At 35.1% G+C, this 22,035-nt stretch overlaps 2 protein-coding genes across 6 annotated transcripts in view; one reads left to right on the top strand and one right to left on the bottom strand.

Moving 5' to 3' along the window:
• LOC100741614 (beta-3 adrenergic receptor-like) overlaps window positions 1-22,035 on the bottom strand; it is a 90,684-nt gene that overhangs the window by 3,025 nt on the left and 65,624 nt on the right. For 2 of the 4 annotated variants that reach the window (XM_024365733.2, XM_012382241.3), the window contains 8 exons: window positions 11,910-12,155; window positions 9,258-9,454; window positions 7,332-7,469; window positions 5,853-6,159; window positions 4,220-4,468; window positions 2,848-3,079; window positions 2,505-2,738; window positions 1,775-2,055 (listed from right to left, as the gene is read on the bottom strand). In XM_024365733.2, the coding sequence (XP_024221501.1) occupies window positions 1,775-2,055; window positions 2,505-2,738; window positions 2,848-3,079; window positions 4,220-4,468; window positions 5,853-6,159; window positions 7,332-7,469; window positions 9,258-9,454; window positions 11,910-12,011 (1,740 nt within the window). In that variant the 5' untranslated portion in view covers window positions 12,012-12,155. Of the gene's footprint in view, window positions 1-1,774; window positions 2,056-2,504; window positions 2,739-2,847; window positions 3,080-4,219; window positions 4,469-5,852; window positions 6,160-7,331; window positions 7,470-9,257; window positions 9,455-11,909; window positions 12,156-14,452; window positions 14,603-22,035 lie in introns of those variants that run through there. The other 2 variants (XM_003487287.4, XM_033319333.1) reach the window with 2 other exon arrangements.
• Window positions 1-22,035, top strand: part of LOC112212314 — an 85,983-nt gene that overhangs the window by 15,039 nt on the left and 48,909 nt on the right. Inside the window, exon 4 of one of the 2 annotated variants that reach the window (XR_002946128.2) lies at window positions 54-1,768. The exons of the other annotated variant lie outside the window; for it this stretch is intronic. The gene's annotated coding sequence lies outside the window, so the exon portion shown is untranslated. Of the gene's footprint in view, window positions 1-53; window positions 1,769-22,035 lie in introns of those variants that run through there. 2 annotated transcript variants of the gene reach the window in all.

Raw genomic sequence — 22,035 nt, 5'->3', positions numbered from 1 at the left:
GGGAGCACATGAAATGCAGTGAGACAATGCGACTTAATACGACACGCTTGCAGCTCACGTCGAGACTCCATTTCCAAGAATTAGCGGGAATATTCGGAAGCTAAATTCGGCAACAGGTAAAATGGACGAAAGTCGGAACGTAAAGCGGAACTTCTGTATCTCGCTAAAGCGAGACTTTTGTATCTTATCTTCCCGCGCAGACGTACAGACATTGTCCCATCGCTCTGTAGTTGAAACAGGAGAGTAGGAGAAGTGAAAAAACTTTTATCGTCGTTACTTCGAGACAATTATCAACGGATTTGTTTAAAGACTGTATTTGTTCTTCGAGGAATATCGAAATCATACGTTGGCGAAATCAACGAACGAGGTTTGCGTACAAGAACAAGCAGTCAACTACCGGTGATATACCAGCGAGCAAGTTACACTATTGTACTAATTATTATACTCCAAATGATGTAGTAGATGATTGTACTGATTCCCGGCAAATGTCATGGAAATTACCGACATGCTTTTTGTTTTTATATTGAGCAATGTCCTAATCGTCACGTCGACATTCGAATGTTCAGCAAATAATAAATATTGAAAGGAGATCTCGATCGTCCATTACGTCGTCAGAGAAACGGAGAAATGAAATACAAAATCGATGATCGATGAAATACAAAATGATCCTAGAATTTTAACCGTATTAGAAATGGTCCATTTGAATCCACATCGAATGAACCATTCCTAGTGGATCAAAATCCAGGTATCGAATGTGACAACACATTCAATATCATGTTTACCGCGTCAATCTTGTACAGTTGAACGATACAGACTACAGATTAATAATTCGATTTTGTAGATGGGCACTTGATAATTTATAACAGACCAAATTCCTTTGAAATGTCTGTTTCAACGACAAAGCGACCTTTCATAGCAATAGGTATCTCAATTGACAAAATTGTCATTATTAGTTACCTGTACAACCATATTAATCCTGACATGTACTCAATTAACATCGCTGTAGCTTACATGTTTGGGTTGGAATATTGAATGGCCAAGTTATCGAATCGCATTTTTTCGGATGGACTATTAACTGTCCAATTTATTCAGATTTTCTCCGAAACTTTTCACCAGGATATATCTTGACGCTTCCGCAAGATATTTTACAGAGATCATGGTTTTAGCAAGATATTTCGTTAGTGTCTCCATAGGATTAGGATATTCCTTGGTGTGAAATAAGTCCATGAATAAGGACCAGTTTTGTGGCTTCTGAGCTTATCGAATCTTAATCCGCTTAATTTCTACTTATGGATTATGTGAAAAGTGCTATGTAAAAGAATGTCGTGAACATGTAACATACACAGGAACATGTATTTAAATCAATACGAATCTTCTGCATTTTATTAGTCAGTTATCATCACCAGCTACACAGTTTTCTTTGAAACCGTCGCAATAGTATGGTCCAAATTGAAAACAAAAACGTTTTGAATAATTTAAGTTGATCTTCATTTCGAAAATCCCATTTCCATAATCAAATAGCTGAAAAGCAGAAGGCCAAGTTGAAAAATTGATAAGAACAAAAAATGTTTATTTTTGTTCTTCTTTTTATTTTTAGCAATAATCTTAATTTCCAAAATACTTAAAATATTCTCTTCGTCACATTATCTGTTTATCACATCGTTAAACCAACAAAAAGATGTCTACATGAATACAATTCTTAAGGCTGGGAATCGTTTGTATACAGGTCATTGTAACGTATAGAGATTTTTCAAGTTGTACATCGAACACTTACCATCGCGACCTGCTTACTGGGCATCGTGGTGGTGGTTGTGGTAGCTGTAGTGTCCGTCGTATCGCTGCTCTCGCTGTTATTGCTCGGTCTGGCGCCAACCAAAAGTGGTCCTTCCTCTAAATTTTTTCCTCGTACAAATCTTCTCGACGCAGGCCACATGTCCGATGCGCTTTTTACATTGGCCTTGACGAGTTTTTGCGCAACACCCGTCGTCCACACGCTCGTCTCGCTGCTTCCCGTGCTGCTATCGCTTCCGGTGCTGCAATGTCGCCATCTCCGTTCTACGAAACGGGTTCAAAAATCCAGTACCAAATTGTTAAATAATTTATTTTACATGAAAATTAATCCTTTCAAAAATGAATTTTTTAAGTTATGAGAACGATAATTTTTATTCATTAGTAATAACGATACAACGGTTTTGTAAAGGAGACGTACTGTACTCAAATTTCAGACCAGTTTTACAGAAGATAAATATATTTATCGTTTGGTTAATTAATAGCTTATAAAAGTTGGATCAACATGCAGCGTGAAAGGATTATCAAACTTTCTATAGCTGATTTCGTATAACAGTAGTGTTTTTCATATCAAATCCATCAAATCAAGCATTCTTAAAAAATGTAAATAGTTCGCAAAATATTCGAATATTCGTTTGGATGCAATTTTTTACGAAGCCTGAATGAAATAAAAATAATAATTCCAATAAAACAGCAAATAATAGAATAATATATACTATCGCACGGAAGAGCGTTGGCCAGAATAGGTTTCCTCAACAATGGACTTCCTCCATCTTGGCTATCCTCGCTATAAGCTCTCGTTATAAGAATCCTTGGACTTCTTCTTGGTGTTTCATTCATTGCTATGGAACAACCAGCGCTCACATCAACTCCAATAAAATCGCTTCTGTAATGAGGACCCATCAAGCTGGCTGCGCTCGCACTTGACCTAACTAATTTACTGCTTTCACCTGTATGCATAATATAAGTTATAATTATATTTTTTGAAGAGCAAGCAGAGAAGAATTTTATAATCGGAAATCGTAAGCCAAAAATCACATTTAAGTTTGTACTATTAACCTGATTCGGAAGTGGGTACGCGAAGTGTATTGCACGAGGCGGCAGGCTGCAATCTGCTTCGATGAAAGCCGAGATTATTGCTGTCGAAACTGTTTCCAGTTCTGCAGGATCCCAACGCCAGCAAGGCTTCGCTGAGTCTTCGTTGCAACGGCGGGAATGGAAAGAAAGAGCCAGTTCCGCTACCGGACGGTCTTCGTGATCCTGCTACGCTCGGTGTCCTCGCTTGAATCTCCTGAATTAGAATCCATTGTCAGCAGCGATCGTTTCCGAATATTAAATTCGGGGAAAAAGAATTTATGGATGACTTGGATTATTCGTTCGCTAAACAGAAGAGATTGAAAAGAAAAATTGAAAAAAAAGATTGTCTTTTACGCAGTTTATTGGAGTTAAACTGTACTGTAAACTTAATACTGCAGTTAAAACTTCTTATGCTACATTTTTTCATGTTTCAAGATATATTGAAATATATGTAAGATTCTCCGTGTCTTTTATCTTCCAAATTACATGCTGAGTAAATTATGAAAAGTTGAAAATTAATTGCGGGAAACAATTGGAAAATCTTCTTCAATTTGTATGTAATAAATATTCATAGAAATACTTGAGAATCGGTGAAATACAATTTTCCAAAGGTAGCCAGATTGAATAAATCTTCTACTACTGTTACTTTGAATAATTCTCTTATTATTCATTATGAAGGAGAAATTCAGGAAAGGGTTGAATAATTCTAAAAACTTTTTTTACAAAGTGGAATTTCAAACTTATTAATCTATTGTATTAAAAAGATGTGCATTTTTTTATCATAAAATATCATGGAAGAGAAGATTGCAATAGATTCTCTGTAGCAAAGTTATGAAATGAAGTTTTACTGACCTCCAAGGGGATCATATTTGCATAGATTTACTATGATAGAATCTCGAACATTCGTTGATCGACCTTGATCCTTTTGGCCATCATATGTATCGCACGAAATGTTTCTTTAGAAAGAAAAATTCATTGAAAGTGACTTGAACAACGGCACATACATATCTGGCAGCTATGTAATTGAGTCAATAATTATATAGAAAATGTTATTTCTTACACAATTATGTCGAGTAACAGTAGTCTTTAAGCATGTAAATTGCATCTATCGATACATTTTAGAACACGAATTCGTTGTACTTTATAGTATTTCTTTCATTCTACTTTCTTCAAATTTTCTATGGTCAAATATTTTCATGATTCACTATATTTAGGTACATATTAAAAGTTGATAGTTCTAATGTCTCAAATATCTCAAAGTAAATATAAAAGGAAAAAAATATTTATCAAGAAAGACATTTTTTAGAAAAATTCCAAACTAACTGCAAAATTATTTCAAATCGTTGATTATTACTTGTTGAAGTTCCGACTTGGTCGCCTTCTTCCGCCAATAATTCTGCACCGATCGTCTAAGGGTCTGCGATTTCAAGCCGTAGAGAAGGCCGTTGATGGGTGGAGAACAAGCGAGTAGAAGCGAGGCCAACGAAGCAAGTTTGGGATGATCGTAGAAATGCGGCTGATTACCGACGTCGCAAACTTCCCAAAGAATCAGACCGCAGTATGGGAAATAAAGCAAATATAGAGAACCAACCAGTTGCATTACCTAGAAATTTAATATAGCATCGTCGCTATACTCTGTATGAAATAATTTAAATTACAATTTAATTGCGTGTCGTTGAACGAATGGGACATTAGCAAATGAAAGGAACTCGTTAAATAGAATTATGTTATTAGTTCGTGATATTGATCGTCAAAGAGTTATTATGGAGGAAAATCAACGCGAGCACAACAGATCGTCCAGAATGTTTGTCGGTGTTATATCGGACAGACAAATTGCGTCATTAAAAGATACGCGGCAGATAATTGAACGTAAAACTGAACTAAACACACACGAATTGCCTGGAGGCGATTGTATTGTTCGGTAGAAATTCAATTTCTAGCGGGATTTTGATTTACGTCTTTCTACAAAGCTTTTGATTTAAAGTCTACCGGATAATCGATTAGAAATGATTAAAATTTCGATTCAATTTTCTGTCAATGAATTTTCCTTTGAACAAAGCTTAATCGACAAAAATCAATTAGAGATTCGTGGAATTGAATATTATACGTGGATATTAATTAGTTTGAAATATTTAGACGAAATACATAATGCTTATTGTTCCTTGTATTATGTAATGTTTAATAGCGTTTACATTACGTCAATAAAATCCCTACGAAATCGTTTACATTGAATAAATGCATCAGTATTTGGTCGATCAAATATTTATGCTACTATAAAATTTAACGTTTAAAGATTGAAACGGTTGCAATGTTATGAAGCACAAACACAAAGAAAGAATTTTAAAATTCTAAAATTATATTTTTATTTCAGTCTATAGTTAAATATGTATGTACATTTCTTAAGTATGTATATTTCTGCATATTATGTGTATACTATACATTTTTACGCTTCTAAATTTCGCATAAAATGCAGTCTTCCAGCAAAAAAAAAATCTGTAATATCTTAAAATCAATGCAAATTTTAAAAGATTCGATAAATCTTAGAAATTTGTGAAACGGCGCAGAACGGAGCACCGATTCTAAAAAAAAACTTATCAGAATTATACAAATTTTTACGAACTCTAAAGATAGCAGGAACCACAAAAGCCATCGAAAATTCTTGATGTAATCTTCAATCTGAAGCTGAACTAGTTAAAAAATTGGATCCAATACTATATATATGTCTTTAATCACCGACGGATTAAATGCCAAATATTAACTGTAAAAGCAACACATGTATCAAATTCAAAGACCTTTCCTCAAAGAGATTTCCTCAAACACACCGTACGTGTCTCCACGAAATTACTGAGATCGTTTCCTTGCTCGAACACGGTTTGCCGTTTGAAATTGTCCACATGACATCATATTATGTCTATCCCGCTGACATCACGCGATGCGAAAATTATGCAGTGCAAACAGAAATTACGCTGATCTCTGGATGTACAAACCGTTTTGGCCGCGCTATGAAAGCGAGGTGGGCTGACGACCGAAGGTGCCGTGACAGTTGGTACGAAAAACGGATTTCGCTGGTGGGTGATGGTCGCTTGGGCGCTCAGGGTAACTTCGTAAATTGCGCTAGCGATTCGATGCCGGTGATAACGCGCTATGCCAAGCACACGCAAATTGCAGATGGTGACGAGGATGGCGGGCAGCGCCAGCCCCAGAATCGCGTAAACAGCCCCGTAAAGCGCCGCCGCTAAACCCCACGAATCGTTGCTAAAATCTGGCGCGCAGCAGCCCAATCCTGGACTGTATCTGTGGTAACAATCAGCAGGTTGTGACCTTTAATTTTTTGTCATCCGTCTGTTTCGTTGTTCTCCTTGTTTTGGAGGGCCGTTTAAATTTGGGTATTTAGGATAGGGTAGTGATAATAGGAATAAAAAACGTCTCGTATAACTTATTTAAGCCATATGAAGATCGCGGGAGAAAAACAAGATAATTACAGGTTTGTTCCAAATAGCGGTTTTTTCGTGTTCAATTTCTTACCGCGTTATTTGAGGTATTGAAATATTATTAATACTATTAAACTAGGAAGAAAGAAATTATTTCATGCGACAAAAATTTAAAGAATATGGAATCTGTTCTAACTTTCCAGTCGTATTACGTGCATTATGTTCCGATTATTCGACGGTGAAACTATTTTTCTTTTTGCAGGATCTTGAGCAATTTTAAAATGAATCTAATTAATCCTAACCTTGACACAGTAACGAGCGCAAATAACGCGGATGAAATATTGCTTCGAATAAAGAAATCGAAACTCTATTAGGACTGCATTGAACATTCATCACGCAAAGACTGGCTGGAAAAAAACTATCTCCAATTTCTTAATGCTGCTAACAAAATTTAGCATCCTTTACGTAAGAAAGAAATGAACGAAGACCCATATAGTTACAAAAGATACATTTAAAATCGAATAAATTGAACAAATCGAACATCGGTGCTCTCTTGTACGGTGATTTATCAACTAATAATATTAATGAACTGACAAGTTACAAGATATAGGCTTTCTATAAATTTACAATGTTAAGATAAATATCGTAATCTATTGATTTTGTAAAGCTTACATACAGTGACTACAACAAGTACTAGCTTGCACACTTTACTTTTAAATGAAGCTTTTTTTTGGTCAAATTTTATACTTCATTTTCATTGTATCAAATTTTTATCGCCATGTGAAGGTACTACGAAATGGTATGAAATTTAATATATTCGGATCTAATTAATTAGTATGTAAATATTATAATAAACACACTGGTGTATCCATACCATTTTTAACCACTGTATAGAACTTTCTCTGTTTTATTATGCGATCTCCGTAATTTATCGGCACAGATAACTTGTAACTTGTAATTAGTATATTAATTTCATTAATAACATTAGTTGAATCGTGTAAGAGATTTCGACCAGTTGTCAAACAACAAACGAACCTGTAAGGCGGTACCAGACCCCAGAAGGGCAGCACGCATAAGAACAGAGCCCCTGTCCAAGATGCAGCTAGCCCAACCGCAACGCGTCGTGGTGACACTAATGCGGCGTAATGTAGCGGTGCAGCGATCGCGTAATATCTGCACAAAGAATCCCCGCCATTATGGTGTTCAATCTTTACAACTGTGACTATCAAACTCCGGAAAGGAAATTCCTCAACGACGTTCGAAATCGAATCTTTTTATGGCCCTGTCTCCCATTCCAGACAATCGTTCTTAAATGATCATCCTGGAATCGTTGGAATGTAACGTGCATGAGTGAATAATGAAAAAGTAGGTGGCTGAGTCGAGATCGGAGAGGAAAGGTCACGCCACTGTCGAAAAGGAATGCGACAGTTTAAATTCGTATGGGCCATGAATAAAATATCGAACGCGTTCGATCCGGCTAGCCACGATATTTTCAAGTGGAAGAACTACGCGTGTCTCCTTGTATTTTTATCCTTAACCTTTCGCCATTCCGAATTGTTTCTCTTGCCTCCCGAACGTGACAAATATTTGTATGTGAACACGTGACTTCAGATCATGTGCAATTCCTTCCTCTTCTAAATTATATTAAATTGATTAAGAATGTTGTTATAATTACACTAATGGTTAAAAGTGTCCGGATATTTGCTTGTTTTATCCGATTGATTATTATATTTGAAGCAAAGTAATAAAATCGTAAAAGTTATGATTTGCATCTCGTCAATTCGGACATATTAGTTGCTGAACTATTGGAAAGGCGAGAGTGATTTGTTTTTTATACTGAGGGCACGCTATACATAGAGTATCACAAAGGAAATTAAAATGTGTCGAATGTTCATGATAAATTCTTCCATTATTTATAACTGTGTATCGAATCCTGTAACCACCATATTAAATCTATTCATGAAATGTTCCTCGCGTAATTTAAGAACACCATCTCTTATATCCTCGACATTTTTATTACATACTAACAACTGTGCTGACGCTGATAGCAGGAGTAAAATGGCACGATAAAACGTCCCGTACCATGTTCATTATCGATGAACGAGACGCGACGAGATATTATGACATTTACACGTTCCTACGATATGTAATTTGAAGGAGCATCGGTCCTTCTCTCCCTCTGGAATCGTAGATATGAACAGCAATGACGGGACTGTATGCCGAAGGGTTTCTGATTGAATCGAAGATCTGGTGTTGGTTGATGGCCAAAGAGATATCGGGGCTGAATGCTGGGTGGCTCTATTGACATCTTACGTTGAAAAGCTTGGCAGCTTTGTGCTACGTAAGGCTCGTTGAACGTCACCGTGGCACCGAATCGAACTCGATTTTTTTCCAAGGGATTTCCAATTCGATGGCCTCCCCGCTTTATGGATGAAGATACACAGATGCTTTTCGAATGCTGATTGATGCAATGCAACGAATTGATTTATTAAATATGTGTATTTGTTGAATATTGTATCCGTTAAGTAACACTTAATTATGGCAATGCGTCAGAATATATTCTCTACATTATCGTGATATAATTTATTGGACATTTGAATTTGTAATCTTTGTTCGCTTATTGTAGACATTTTAATTTTATCATTATTGTTCCCTAACACGATTAAATGAAATTAAAATTTGGCACAAATGACCAAACTGGACAAATGAAAGATAATATTTTTCCACAATATGGGATCGAACAATATGATTTTCGTACTTTGAAGTGCTATAAATATAGAACAGCTTTTGAAACTTTATCGAAAATGTTTGTGTGAAATTCCTACTACATATAAACCGGATATGAGTAAGAGTATCAGAAATTCACCAAAAAATTCGACGATAAAAGAATTCGATTTCGAATACGAGTTTAATAAAGATAGAACATTTTGAAAGGGAAAAAAGAGTATGTAAAAGGCTTACCTGTCACAGTTCAATCCAGTGACAGTCCAAAGGGCGACTGGATGTAAAAGAGTCAAAAGAAAACCGTGTAAAACACACCAGGTGCCGGCGATTGGCCAGGAACCAGTAGTAAAGATCAGTAATATCAGGCACACAGCCGCCTCCACTGCACCCAAGTGTATCAGCAACAAAGTATTGGCGGTTTGTTGCTGCTGCGTCTGCGGACATCGGTTAACTTGTTAAATAAACTTTCCTATGGCGATCAAAAGTTCCTGTACACCGTGCAATCTTAATTTCCAGCTGGGATCTTGTAATTTAAACTTCTCGCTGTTTGCACGCGATCCCTCTGCCTCGTTCTTAAACGTTACTTCTCGTCGACTTCTTTACACCCTACTGTACAAAACAACTACGAATGGATAAAAGATAAATTTACACATCGTTGGTTTTATTTTGGTATTCGTGTATTAAACAATCTATCAGCTATTAAACTTTCTTAATTGAATTAGAAAATATTAATCGTAAAAGTCGAACATAAAAGTTAGTCAAGAGAGTGTTATCGATATATAGAAGTGCCTGTAAACATTATTTTATCTTATTTTTAGCATATAAAACATAAAATATAGAATAGAGAATACATAATATTGAAAAAGAGAAAATCATATCAAATATATTAGAATATTTAATATAGGAAGAATTTTCCAGAATATAGAATGCAGAAAGAATGTTCGAATGTGTCGAAAATCCAATACTCTTTTACATTGATATTTCTACGTCAAACATCAGTGCAACTATAATTTCATAAGCAACGAACTTTTATCTAATCCCTTTATTAAACTCGTAGTCGATCGAAGATATACTTTCCAATAGCAAAGGTATTTTATTTGCCATATACCGGACGTATTTGCGGGAAACAATATAGCAAGTCTGACAAGGAGCCTCACAAAGCAAAGGAGCGTATTTTATGCGACCTAGTTCGCTGGCTGCCATTCGACGTGTCCACCTTCGATATTATATCGAAAAGCATGCGATCTTTTCTAACCACTGCGCAACTTTGTGTTGTTTAAACTGCCATGGTCAGCCAGTGGCACCCACTGAAATGGATCGCGTAAAAGCACAAGGCTATTTCCAGCGTGGCCACTTTCCTTCCGCGGGTTTCATTCCTTCGTTGAGAAATATGTCATACTTGCGAAAGGAGTGGCTCTCTTTTTCTACCCAAAAGGAAACTGCTTTAAAAGACGGGATTAGCCACCATCTTGCGTAGCTCGGAACTCGCGCAAGATTTCTCTGTCGAAACCTCTCAACTCCGTATTAATTTCTACAATGTGCGAAAGGAATTTTATAATGTAAAAAAAGATCTTAGAAAAATCTGCAAGGACATGAAGCCTACAACCGTTTTATATCCTTTCATAATTTTGAAATAATAAGTTTTACTACACGATGACAATATTCGCTGGTCGAGATCAGGATTTTAAACTAATTTTCTTCCGTAATTTTGTATCAAACGATTGCTACTTGACGTTTTACATATTTTTTAGTGATACAAATTAAAACAGATCACACAAAATTAAATCATATCTCTTGGACAAATATAAGTTATGTGTGAATGTATCCTAAATTGCAACAAATTTTCTGATGTTAGATCATACTTTAATACTAATGGTTCTTTTATAAAGGGTAACTTGACAAATTTTAATCAGACACCCGTGATTACTGCTCCGTAATAAATCTTTAATTATTACTAGATTTAAGGATTCTTGATTACTAGAATGACGAAAAGTTTACCGAAACAAGTAGCAGATTCCGCAATATCTTGGCTCTTTGGCAAAATTAATTAAACGCTTATTCGCACGAACGTTTGCCAGGGGTCTATAACAATAGTGACTCCTAACTGGATCAAGATGCATTCAAACATAGTAGATAGCGCGCAATCAGTTTAACAACTCAACATGTATTCCCAACCGATACCCATAATTGCTTCGATTCTATTCGGAAGTGGCCAATTCATTAAGGATTCAGACACTTTTCTAATTCAATCAGAAATTCATCGACTCTTTACCTAAACATGATTCCAACGTTTATTAAGGCTGAAAGCTAATGACTTTTCATCGATTTATCGTCCAGCTTTTCATACGCTATCAAACTTCATTGTATGTCTCCTGTCGCCGATAACACGGGCATCGAAGAAGACTGATAGCCTGAATAATTCCTGCAGTGTCAGTGATCTATTGTCTGCAAACAACCACCCTTTCACCCGTTAAGAATATTCCCAGTTGGAAATACTATACAAATTTAAATCCTTCGATCCAACGTAGCTAATTTAATTATTCTCCTATGTTTCTCCAACAATTTTTGTTATACACGAATAAATTAACAGCATAAAATACAATTTTGCTAATATCTACACGAATTTTCTCTTTCTCGGAAAGTCGAGTTTGAAAAGCCTATAAATAATAATTCACAATAGATTTCAATAGATTTCGGTAATTAATTTAAAGATCGTTTATCATTTGAACCAAGGAAATATTGTTTATCTAGTCAATTTTTTTCTTCAAATTAAAATTTACAGTTGACATAATACATCGAACCAATTAATAATAATAAAAATATAATCTCTCGATACACGCTGTCAATCACGTATCGACGAATTATCTATCAGTCAGAACAACTATTTACCTGTTTGCCCAGTCCAAGAACCACGAGTAGCACAAAACCATTGAGAATAAGACCCAGAGCAGAAACGAAGACGAGAGGCACGCCGAAGGCCCAAGGGACCATTCCTCTTTCAACGCGTGATTTATTCGTCCTCGAAGATGGTTAGCTCCGAGAAGTGGAAGCGGATCTCGGCGATCGTTGTTAATCAGGTGTCGAACCTTTGTTTAACGATCCACGGCATCATGATGGTGGATGCATCTCAAACATCTGCAACAGCCACATATAGATCAATTCATCGAAATAACCGAATTAAAGCGCGTTAATTTCATATGGCTGCCACTCGAACCGGTTTCGAACATGAACAATAACGATTTAGTTATCGTAAATGGCTATTGTTATATCTGTACAGGATGGTAATTTTAGTGGGAAAGTCGAAACCGAATCGCGTATGATATTACCGAACTACGTGCGCAAATGCGCATCAAATTTTTGAAACTAATTTCGAGGCTAATGGTAATTATTCGATGCTTTGCTTGATGTTGAAATTGCGATTCCGTTTTGCTCGTATTGTTTCTGCAGGATACAGGAGCAACATGTGCTTACGCTATCATCAATCAACGATGTTTGCGCGTATGAAACGATATTGGATATGCTGGTCTTCTTCGATTGAGAATCTTTATAAACGATTCTTAAAATCGTATTAATTTCAAATATAAAGTACGGTAGAAGCTCGATTATACCAGAATACCGATTGACAAAACGACCGATCATCGGCGCATTGTTTAATAGAAAATTTAGGGATTGTACCTTGTAAAAATGATTACTAAACAAGAATAGGAATTATTACATTCTTATTCGTAAGTTTCCGCTTCTGTTTAATATTTATAAAACATCCAAGATAAATGATCTTCTCTCATATAAAAATAAAATGATTCGATTACATCTGAACAATGCGTATCATGATTTGCGCGGATAATCAACGTTCTACTGTATTATGACATCTGAAAAGAATTTCATACAGAAGTCAAAACGTGTTTTACAACTGTTATCACGTTCTTACCACGACGTCGTATCGATTCATAAACTAGGTATCGGTTTGGTCAAGGTCGTTACATCAGGACACGAAAGGTCATCGGTTGTGTGGTAAGGTTCTCGATTCACCGCCAAATATGTCAATTAGCGATGCTCGTTACCACGGAGATATATTGAATAATACATCAGTTGTTGTAGAAACGAATATAGTAACGATTCACTTCCGATTAACATGGAATATTGCATTTTAATCCGGATCGTTACGTTCGAACAGTATAATGAAATAGGATACGGAACGTCGTGTACCACTTGGAATTCTCGATAAAAACTTAATCGCATATCGAGTTGTGATATCAAGTTTGGGAAATACGAATTAAAGTTTAAATAGAAAAATATAGAAAAAGATCACGAAATTTCTATGAATTCGTTGGTTGCAAACCCCTGGAAGTTCAGGTTCGAGGAAAGGAGCAGGTACTTCTTGTACTTTGACTGCTTTCCCTCTTCTCAGAAATCGTTCATCTTATAAATACAGTTCAAAAATTCAATTCAATTCAGAATATTCTATGTTTGCTCTTAAAATTTACTTCCAACTCTAAATTGGAAAATCCAAATTTACATTAAAAAGTTCAAATTGTGATTTAAATAAAAAAATTCTAGTTCTAATTCGTAGGCATTAGTTCGCGTAATCACGTCGTATTAACCGTATATACATAGAGATTGTCGCATCACGTGTACAATATTTGTGAATCTTTGATAACGCTTCAATTTTAAATCGTCGTGAAGTATCATCGTTAGCGTTTCAAACTAATGGAATTAGAAATAGAGCCGCTAATAACGGTTTGTCAAAGCGTAGGACTAACAAGTTTTAAGGTTGTCAAGACAGGGATGGGGAGCACGTGAATAACATAGTACAAACACGCTCGATCTACGGTATGATAAGCGCTACTAGTGAAAATTACAACTGATGGCTCAAGGTAATGCAAATGCCGGCTAATCCGCTAATGTCTCCTCGCTGAACGAAGCGAGTAAGACACGTTCGCGATAAATCCTGTCAATTGAAAACATTATTACGTACACATCTCGTGTCGGCATTCGTTCAAACAGTTTTTGTTCAAACTTTCGGTTACGAAACAAATATATCTAGCATTATATTTTAAATAATACAGTTTAAATCTATTCGGCTAATTTTATATTTTGAAAAGAGATTTTATAGAAAAACTTGCGAACGTAAATAAACGTAATTGTGTAATTACAGAATAATCGTAGGATCTCATGTCGAACGACGTTCTGCAATTGTTAAAATTTCTATAGAAAATAAAAATCTAAAATAAAAATCTGTTTACTTAAACAGAAACATTTTTTATTATAAGTTGGCGTTAAATAATCGGTTCATATTAATCCAAATTTTTGCACATTGGATCGCATTGGTCCAAATCGAACCATGAGATTACAAAAGTGCAAACGAAACCATGCATCACTAAATAAGATACGAAATATAAAATAAACGTACAAATCTGAAAAAAAATACTTACGAGTATAAATGTGTATGGTTTCTGGAAAGCTTGATACAGAATCAGATTTTATAGAAGACAGTCAATCACGTAGGACGATTGTTTGACAGACTGTGAGTGAGACATGCGTGATATAGGGAGGCGAATGAAGAACAACGAGTCGGAACGAGAACAGATTTCATTGAATTATATATATAATGATGCGTTCCCCTTGTGAATATTGTTTTCCAGATCACGAGCAGCTAGTCGACAGTATAATTTGGTTATACCACCATTCAAGCAGTTCCATTATCGACCATTAGCCGGTTTCAACCTTTATACCGAGACAACTCACGGTACTGTCTACTTCAATCGTTTAGTTCCTTGTTTCAGCAGTCTCGATATTTAATGTACTATACTCGCGCAGAAAGTGGATAAACATGTTCAGTCGTCTACGTGCATGTAAAGAATCGTGTGTTGTGAGTCGTTATTATTAACGTTCAAAAGTTTCTTAATTAATGAGAAAACCAGCGAAAATACGGTAAAAATTCGTGTAAAATTAAATTACCATTGGAATTTTTTATTTGAAGCTTACGATATTTATCGATAATGGAACCTTATGCATTTTACAAATTATGCAAATTTACTTAAATCTTCTATTGAAGATATACAAGATTTATCGATACTCAGGCATTATATATTGGGTTGCCCGGAAAGTTTGTCCCGACTTTTAAGGAATTTTTAAGGACACGAAAGATTATATTGGAAAGTTCTTCATCAGAAGCCTGAGAGGTTCTGGAAGGATGGAATATTTAAGTTGCGTGAAAGATCGAGAAAGGTTGTGGGACAAAATGGCACCTATATTATTCAATAAACTTCTCAACGTGAGAACTGATTGTAATTTTAATAAATAAATAAAAAAAAACAATATTATTCAATAAATGTATATCGAATCGAAATGTAAATCGGAACGAATTTTGCGGGCGATCCAATATCTTGGGAACTTGCATAGTGGTAAATATGGAAATTTACGCGAACTGTTAATTTCTAAAAATCGAAATTTTCGGAATTGAAAATCCTGTAGACCATTCGTGATAAGAATCGATCAATTAAATAAATGAAGTGAGTTAATGTAAATTAATTACGTTGAAAGAATCCGTGATAACGATTTCATTTAACGATTGAGCTTATAATTAGATGGTAGGGTTTGAATGTTTTATAGAAACATAAAGTACTTATTAAATTTGTCTCTCGCTAATGTTCCCGTCTCGCCATCGTGTTAGCAATTATTTACTCTACTTTCAGCTATTTCGATTCTTATACCATAAAATATTACTTCATTTTTACGGAATTCTGTCCGACTGTTTGCTTAAATAAAATAACGCGCACCAATATGGGTCACTTTTAAAAGAAGCAATAAAATTATGAGTCTCGAAGAGATCAATTTGTCAAAGATAAACGGAATCTTAAACGCCGGATTTACGAGAAAATCCGCGAAAAGCTGTGAAGTCACGCGACATTAATCGCCTTTCGTTTTCGTATTCAACATTTTCCTCGCAAAGTAACGCCGTTCCTTTCGTGGAATTGGAAAATCGAGATTTTCATACGAACGAGCGAACAGTGAAAAGAGGCGCGCCTGAAAAAGACTTCTCTTCCATTTTTCAATACTCGTCCACCGCTTTGACTTTCTTTCAGCAGCAATCGTAGGAATTTCTTATTTTTTCTTTTCATTAAAAATACATAAAGTAAAAAAAAAAACTGCATGCGTTTAAAATAATCGTCAAAAAAATTTTACGTAGCATGAAATTTTTTAGATTCCAGCGTTAGGTTAATATTAAACGTTTTTTTACGATTCTCTATTAAGAATCTGCTTCAAGCTAGTTTTTTAATAAAATAGGATAGAACGATAAAATTCACACTTTCGCGAAATTACACAGATGCGTTCGCATCGAAGATTTTCTTGGTCGATGTGAATTAAAGGAATTCGATTTCCATAAAATTGACTGTGTTAATAAGATGTATACGCAAAGTGCTCGAAGCAGAAACGAATGATGCGTTCGCCTCGTTTTGCGATTCTATTGACGAAAGCTCGTTAATGCTTCTCGCACAGTATAAATATCTTGCTGTGCTTTCAGTCAGAGAATGAGAAAACAGAGATTTAAACGCAGCGAACGTTTCCATTTTAATGGACCATCTATAATATTGTAATGCACGAAGTTCTTAGCAATCTGAAGCTAATTTTTCCCGTTGGAAGTTGATTTATCTTAAAAATATGAAAATATAAAGAAGTCGTTTGTTTCATAACGTCTGGAGTAACAATCGCTGTTACATATTTCTATATCCTTATCCTTTAATGCTGTTTATTCGATATATTAATGTTACTGATGAATAATTTATTAGATAATACAGGCGTCCTTTGGTTCACAAAAAGGATTAAGAATCCATGAATTAGAGAAATTCATACCAAAGTAATAAATATCGTTACTTTTGCAAAATTTAATTCCATTATTTAATTCATTTACTTCGTATTTTGAAGATACCTAAATTGTTAGAGAAAAGTTAATGTCTTCTGTTAACATTCTAGTGATAGTACTAGTTACAAAAAAAATGCACAACAAATATCCAGAAAAATTTTATGTCATTCTTAAATGTCTAGATTTAAACATTAGATTCAACTAGAATCAAACATACGATAAACACTTATTATTCAAGTTATACTACCACGTCAGAATAATTTACTTATAATTCTCAATGAGAATTGATTGTAAAATTCTTCCAAATAAAAAAAAAGTTCTTAAATTTCGAATATGTACTGTATATTGTATAATGAATGATGTACCTGTTGTATAAGTTGATACATGTTGAATAAGTTCAATTAATTTGTTAATCGGTATAAATAATGGACTAGAATGAACTATGTATATTAATATACATATATAATAATATATAATGGACAATGTTTATCGATAAAATCTGTATGTTACAACGAAAACATATGCTATAAAACAGACGCTGAGGAATACAATCAATCGGGATAGCTAGGAAAATACTGTTTCTGCCTGTCACGTATATTGTTTATAATTTTTATTATCATTATTATAAGTTGTACGAGAACTTTCATGACTGACTGTATATCACTTGATCTGAAGTCTGAAAAAGACAAACAAAATTGAAAACAAAATGATATAATACACGACGCAAATGATTAAATTGTTGTATTTGATACTGACTTCGCATTAGAACATAATCCTGCAATGGATTATGCCTGAATATGTACTATGTATATACATGCATGTTTCAACATATGCTAGAACGAACAGATGCTATAACAAGGTTCTAGAAGCAATTACATAAATACGTTCGTTCCTGCACATACACACACACAAACCCATGTGCCACCGTACTACATTCTCCAACCATTAAAATCTTCTGAAAATCATATTTCGTCGATTATGCTATTCCACATGTTACAAATATCGAGTCATTTCGAATTTGTCGAAAACAATTATAATCGGCAAATAGGGAAGACAAATAAGAGCACGATAACGTTGCTCGTTGAAAGTTTTCTCATTGAAGCTTCTTTTCACCCCGTGGTAAGCCAGCGAGCGGAAACCAGAGGAACGAAAGTGAAGCTACGCTACATGGTAACCACCACACATAACAAGGAATCCGAGTTTGCGAGTATACAGGATATAATTTCGAAACTACTGCCAGCTACGTTTCCTTCCTATGAATTTCCCAGCGTTAGGCTTTCATCTGTTTGTTCGGAAACTGAGGGAAAGTTTAGAAATAAACCATGGGATAGAGACTCATTTCGAACAGAACGTGGACAAATTTTTCGGCGTTTTCTGCAGACAATGATTACGATTCCCTTCTCCAGTAGCTGCTATCCGTGGACTGGGATATTATGAGGTCAAATAAAATAGAAAGAAATAGGAAGAGAAATAGATTTTTGTTGACTCACAATCAGTGTGAATTGGTATGCGAGCATGGGAGTTTGAAGAAACAGAAATGTTTTTTTATAGTAATATCAACATGCGTTCAATATTAAATATAGTATAATAAGTATAAATATTTACATTAATAATTAATATAGAATTTTAATTAAATTAAAATAAATTAAATTAAATAAATTTTTTTTTATTAAAATTTACAATCAATTCTCGCATTGAGAATTTTCAGTAATTGTTAATTATTAAATAAATTTAAATTTAAATTAAATAGAATTATAATTAATATAGAATAACATTAAATATAAATGAATTTCTGCTTTTTATTTGAATTGAAAAATTCTTCCACGGCATAACTTTATATGTTCCGAGGAATTTAAAAGTTACAATTGACAGAAAAAAATTAGGCAAAGCACATCTAAATGAATTATAATCACTATCATATCTTTTCATGTAGGTAACTGCACTTTTCATCAATTTTTCTGTACATTTTGGATAAACAAGCATTAGAATTCTAATCCATTAGAACGTAATATCACTCAGAATATTGCGTTTCTCTTGCATTCTTTTTCAAATAACAATTTCATGTTGCATCATTTTCGAAGAGAATTTCATATCGTACAATTCACGAAACGCAGAGACTCGTTGAAAAATGCAATATCGGTAAACAGAATATTATCCACTGCTGCTGCCATGTGTATGACAAAACAAATTGAAGCACTAGGTGACGAAATAATAATTTACATTTGAAACCGATATCCAATGTCATTTTATTTTATTTTATTTGTATTACCATTCAACGCAAAATTCACATCGATACGTTTATATCGATAAATCATTTTTAACAAATATTTAACTAATATTTAAATTACAAAAATAATATGACACTTCAGATACACTGTAATAAAGAGAACCGTCCCAAATAATTTTGCTGTTATAAACTTATATTTAACGCACATTAACCGTGAACCATTACTTAACAAGTGTCGAAATACTTTATAAAACAATTAAATTAATTTAAAAAGCTGCAGAAAGGTTGAGAGAAGTTTTTATCAGCTAGAAAAGTTTCCTTTCAAATTCAATCGATTCACGTTATCAGCATCGAACAAATATTTCCTAAAGCGAGAACAGCGGTCCATACGCTCCAGTGGCACCTTCCTATCGATCTTCCACGACGTTCCACCGCCTTCGATTACACCCTTTCGTCTCGCTGTGCAAAGTGTTTCGCGCAACAAGTACTCTAACGATAAATGACACTCGACCAGGGTTTTGAGTATTCCAATAAGACTTTTCACGTTCTCCCGAGAGAACGAAACTCCCTTCAACCGCCACTCTTCGACCTTTTCCGCTCGACTAACAAAGTAAACGGCTGTACCATCGATTTCCTATGGCGATTTTACTTGACAAATCGGTTTAGTCAAAAGTCTGAAAAGACTAAAAAGATTTACAAGAATCGCCTTTTCAAGATAACCCTGTACTGTTAGGGCATTGATGGATTTTTCCCACGTTTTCTTCATTTGCTAAAATAAGAGCAAAATTGAAATTTAACCGATTGTAACAAGTATAAGTAATAATTTATGTTAATAATAATTAAGAATTGCCATTATTTTTAATAAAATAAAACCTATCTTTGCTACATTATCCCTTCTTTATAAAGAACATCGGAAGAAACGAATTTCTACTATTTAATAGTAGACGAAAAATGTATCTTTCGTCCTCAAGGGAATTCGGCTTTCGAGAAATTGATTTCATAAATTCGTTCAAATATCGTTAATAGCTTGTAAATCGTCTCACGGGCCACAGATTGGCCATGGTTTGCGGCAAGGACTTGAAGCCTCGGTGAGAACGAGCCAAATCCTGTTACGAAGCAGCGTTCCACTTTATTAGCCGGCACGGGGACGTCGATCGAAGGGAAAATGGCAGAATGCAGCGAGTTATTGCACATCTGCCCGTATGGTGTCCCTTAAAATTCTGAAATGGAAACTGATCGAATAGGCAGATGCGCGACCTATTGAAATATGCATGACGACGTAAACTGTTGCCAGCTTGGAATTCATCCGCCTTCCTATCGCATATCGTTACATATTCTACGCCTCTGCAAAATTGATGAAATTTCAAAGTCTCGTTATGCACGTGTAAACTCGAATGACCACGAAAATGTAGCCTACGACCGGTTACCAAGATTATTTTAGGTATGCAGTTTTACCACAACTAATTATTCAAATCGTAAACGGCTGTGAAGCTCGTCAAAAGCTATAGTTTGCCAAATGTCCTGCCGGACAAATTGTAAAGCACAAAGTAAAATAAAATAAAAGTTATAGATTAGGGGGAATAATGGAATAAGTGACCTTTTGTTTAGGCAAAAATTTAGAAGTGATCTACCGCCTAAAATGCCATTTTGAACTAGGTTGACCCTTTATACCTCGAACGACGGTTTCGTTCCTGACTGTCCTCCAACGAGTAGTCATCTGAGTCGTGTGCTTCCGTTTAGGATTGAGAATATCGACATGTATCATGGGTTATAGGATGGTTTATTGATCTACGTTTGTGAATGAGGGTGGAAACAACGGTGAAGCTTTAAGAGTCGAACTGAGATGAATATAACATGAATATGTTGAGAAAGTGATAGAGTAAATTTTGTTTGAAAAGGTAAATAGGATTAAACATGCAAATCTACTGCAATGATAATACTATAGTGTTTTAAATGCGTGATTAGTGTAGTAAAGGCTATTTAACCAATAAATTCTGCAGATTTTCATCTTCCCTACATAAGCAGTTACTCCAATTATCTTTCAACTTGTTGTATCGTATAACGAAGTTTTATCATCTGTATCGTCTTATCCATGCGACAAGCCGTGAAAGCTCGCCCGATACTTTGAGTAGTTTACGTATAATCACACATTAAGTAGCTATTCACGAGTTTCAATTTAAACTCACGATGGAACTACGTAAAGTAAAAGCACCCTATTAATAATACATTAACAGCCCCGCGAGAGATCTCCTTCCAATTCAATTTGACTCCAGAAGACGATCTCTTCTATATTTATATAATTCGCTTAAATAAAACAAAAGAAAAATGGAGAGAAAGAAAAACAAGCGAACACTATTATAAAAGTATTAGGACGGAAAACAAATTCCTGTTGTTGTCGTTGAAAAGTGTGTAAATAAGTGAGGTGGATTACACGTGTAGGTTGTTTGATAAGAAACGAGTGGATGAATTTGTAATAGTCAGTTGTATTAAAATCAGTATAAGTACAAGAGATAATATATTCCAAATAATCGTCGCTCGTTCGATGCTATTATGCCGATCGCAGAAAGGATAACCATAATAATTTAGGGATCACGTTCATACATTTATATCAACGGACGTTACCACAAAAAGTTAACCTCCTTTTGTAACTGTGGCTGAAGATTACAAAAGACGGCAATAACAATCTGTTCCGAGTTCGTTTGCCTCTAGACGTTGTAAACCCCCTGGGGGCGCCCTTACAAAATGGTATTGAACAAACTCCGTCCATGGACGCCTCCCTTAACACAGAGCATGGACCCTCGATTCCTGGATGAAGTCGTCAGCACCTTGTTCCCGGGAGCTTCGAATGAGGGAGATGGCAGCCCTACCGAAGAGGAGGAGCAGGAGCCTCAATCGCCAGAAGAAGAACCATGTGTCTCGGCGGG

The sequence above is a fragment of the Bombus impatiens genome, unplaced genomic scaffold, assembly GCF_000188095.3.
Source record: "Bombus impatiens unplaced genomic scaffold, BIMP_2.2 scf_0149, whole genome shotgun sequence".
Taxonomy (NCBI): Eukaryota; Metazoa; Arthropoda; class Insecta; order Hymenoptera; family Apidae; genus Bombus; species Bombus impatiens.
Note: the sequence above shows the minus strand (reverse complement) of the source record. Positions and strands in the feature narration are given on the sequence as shown.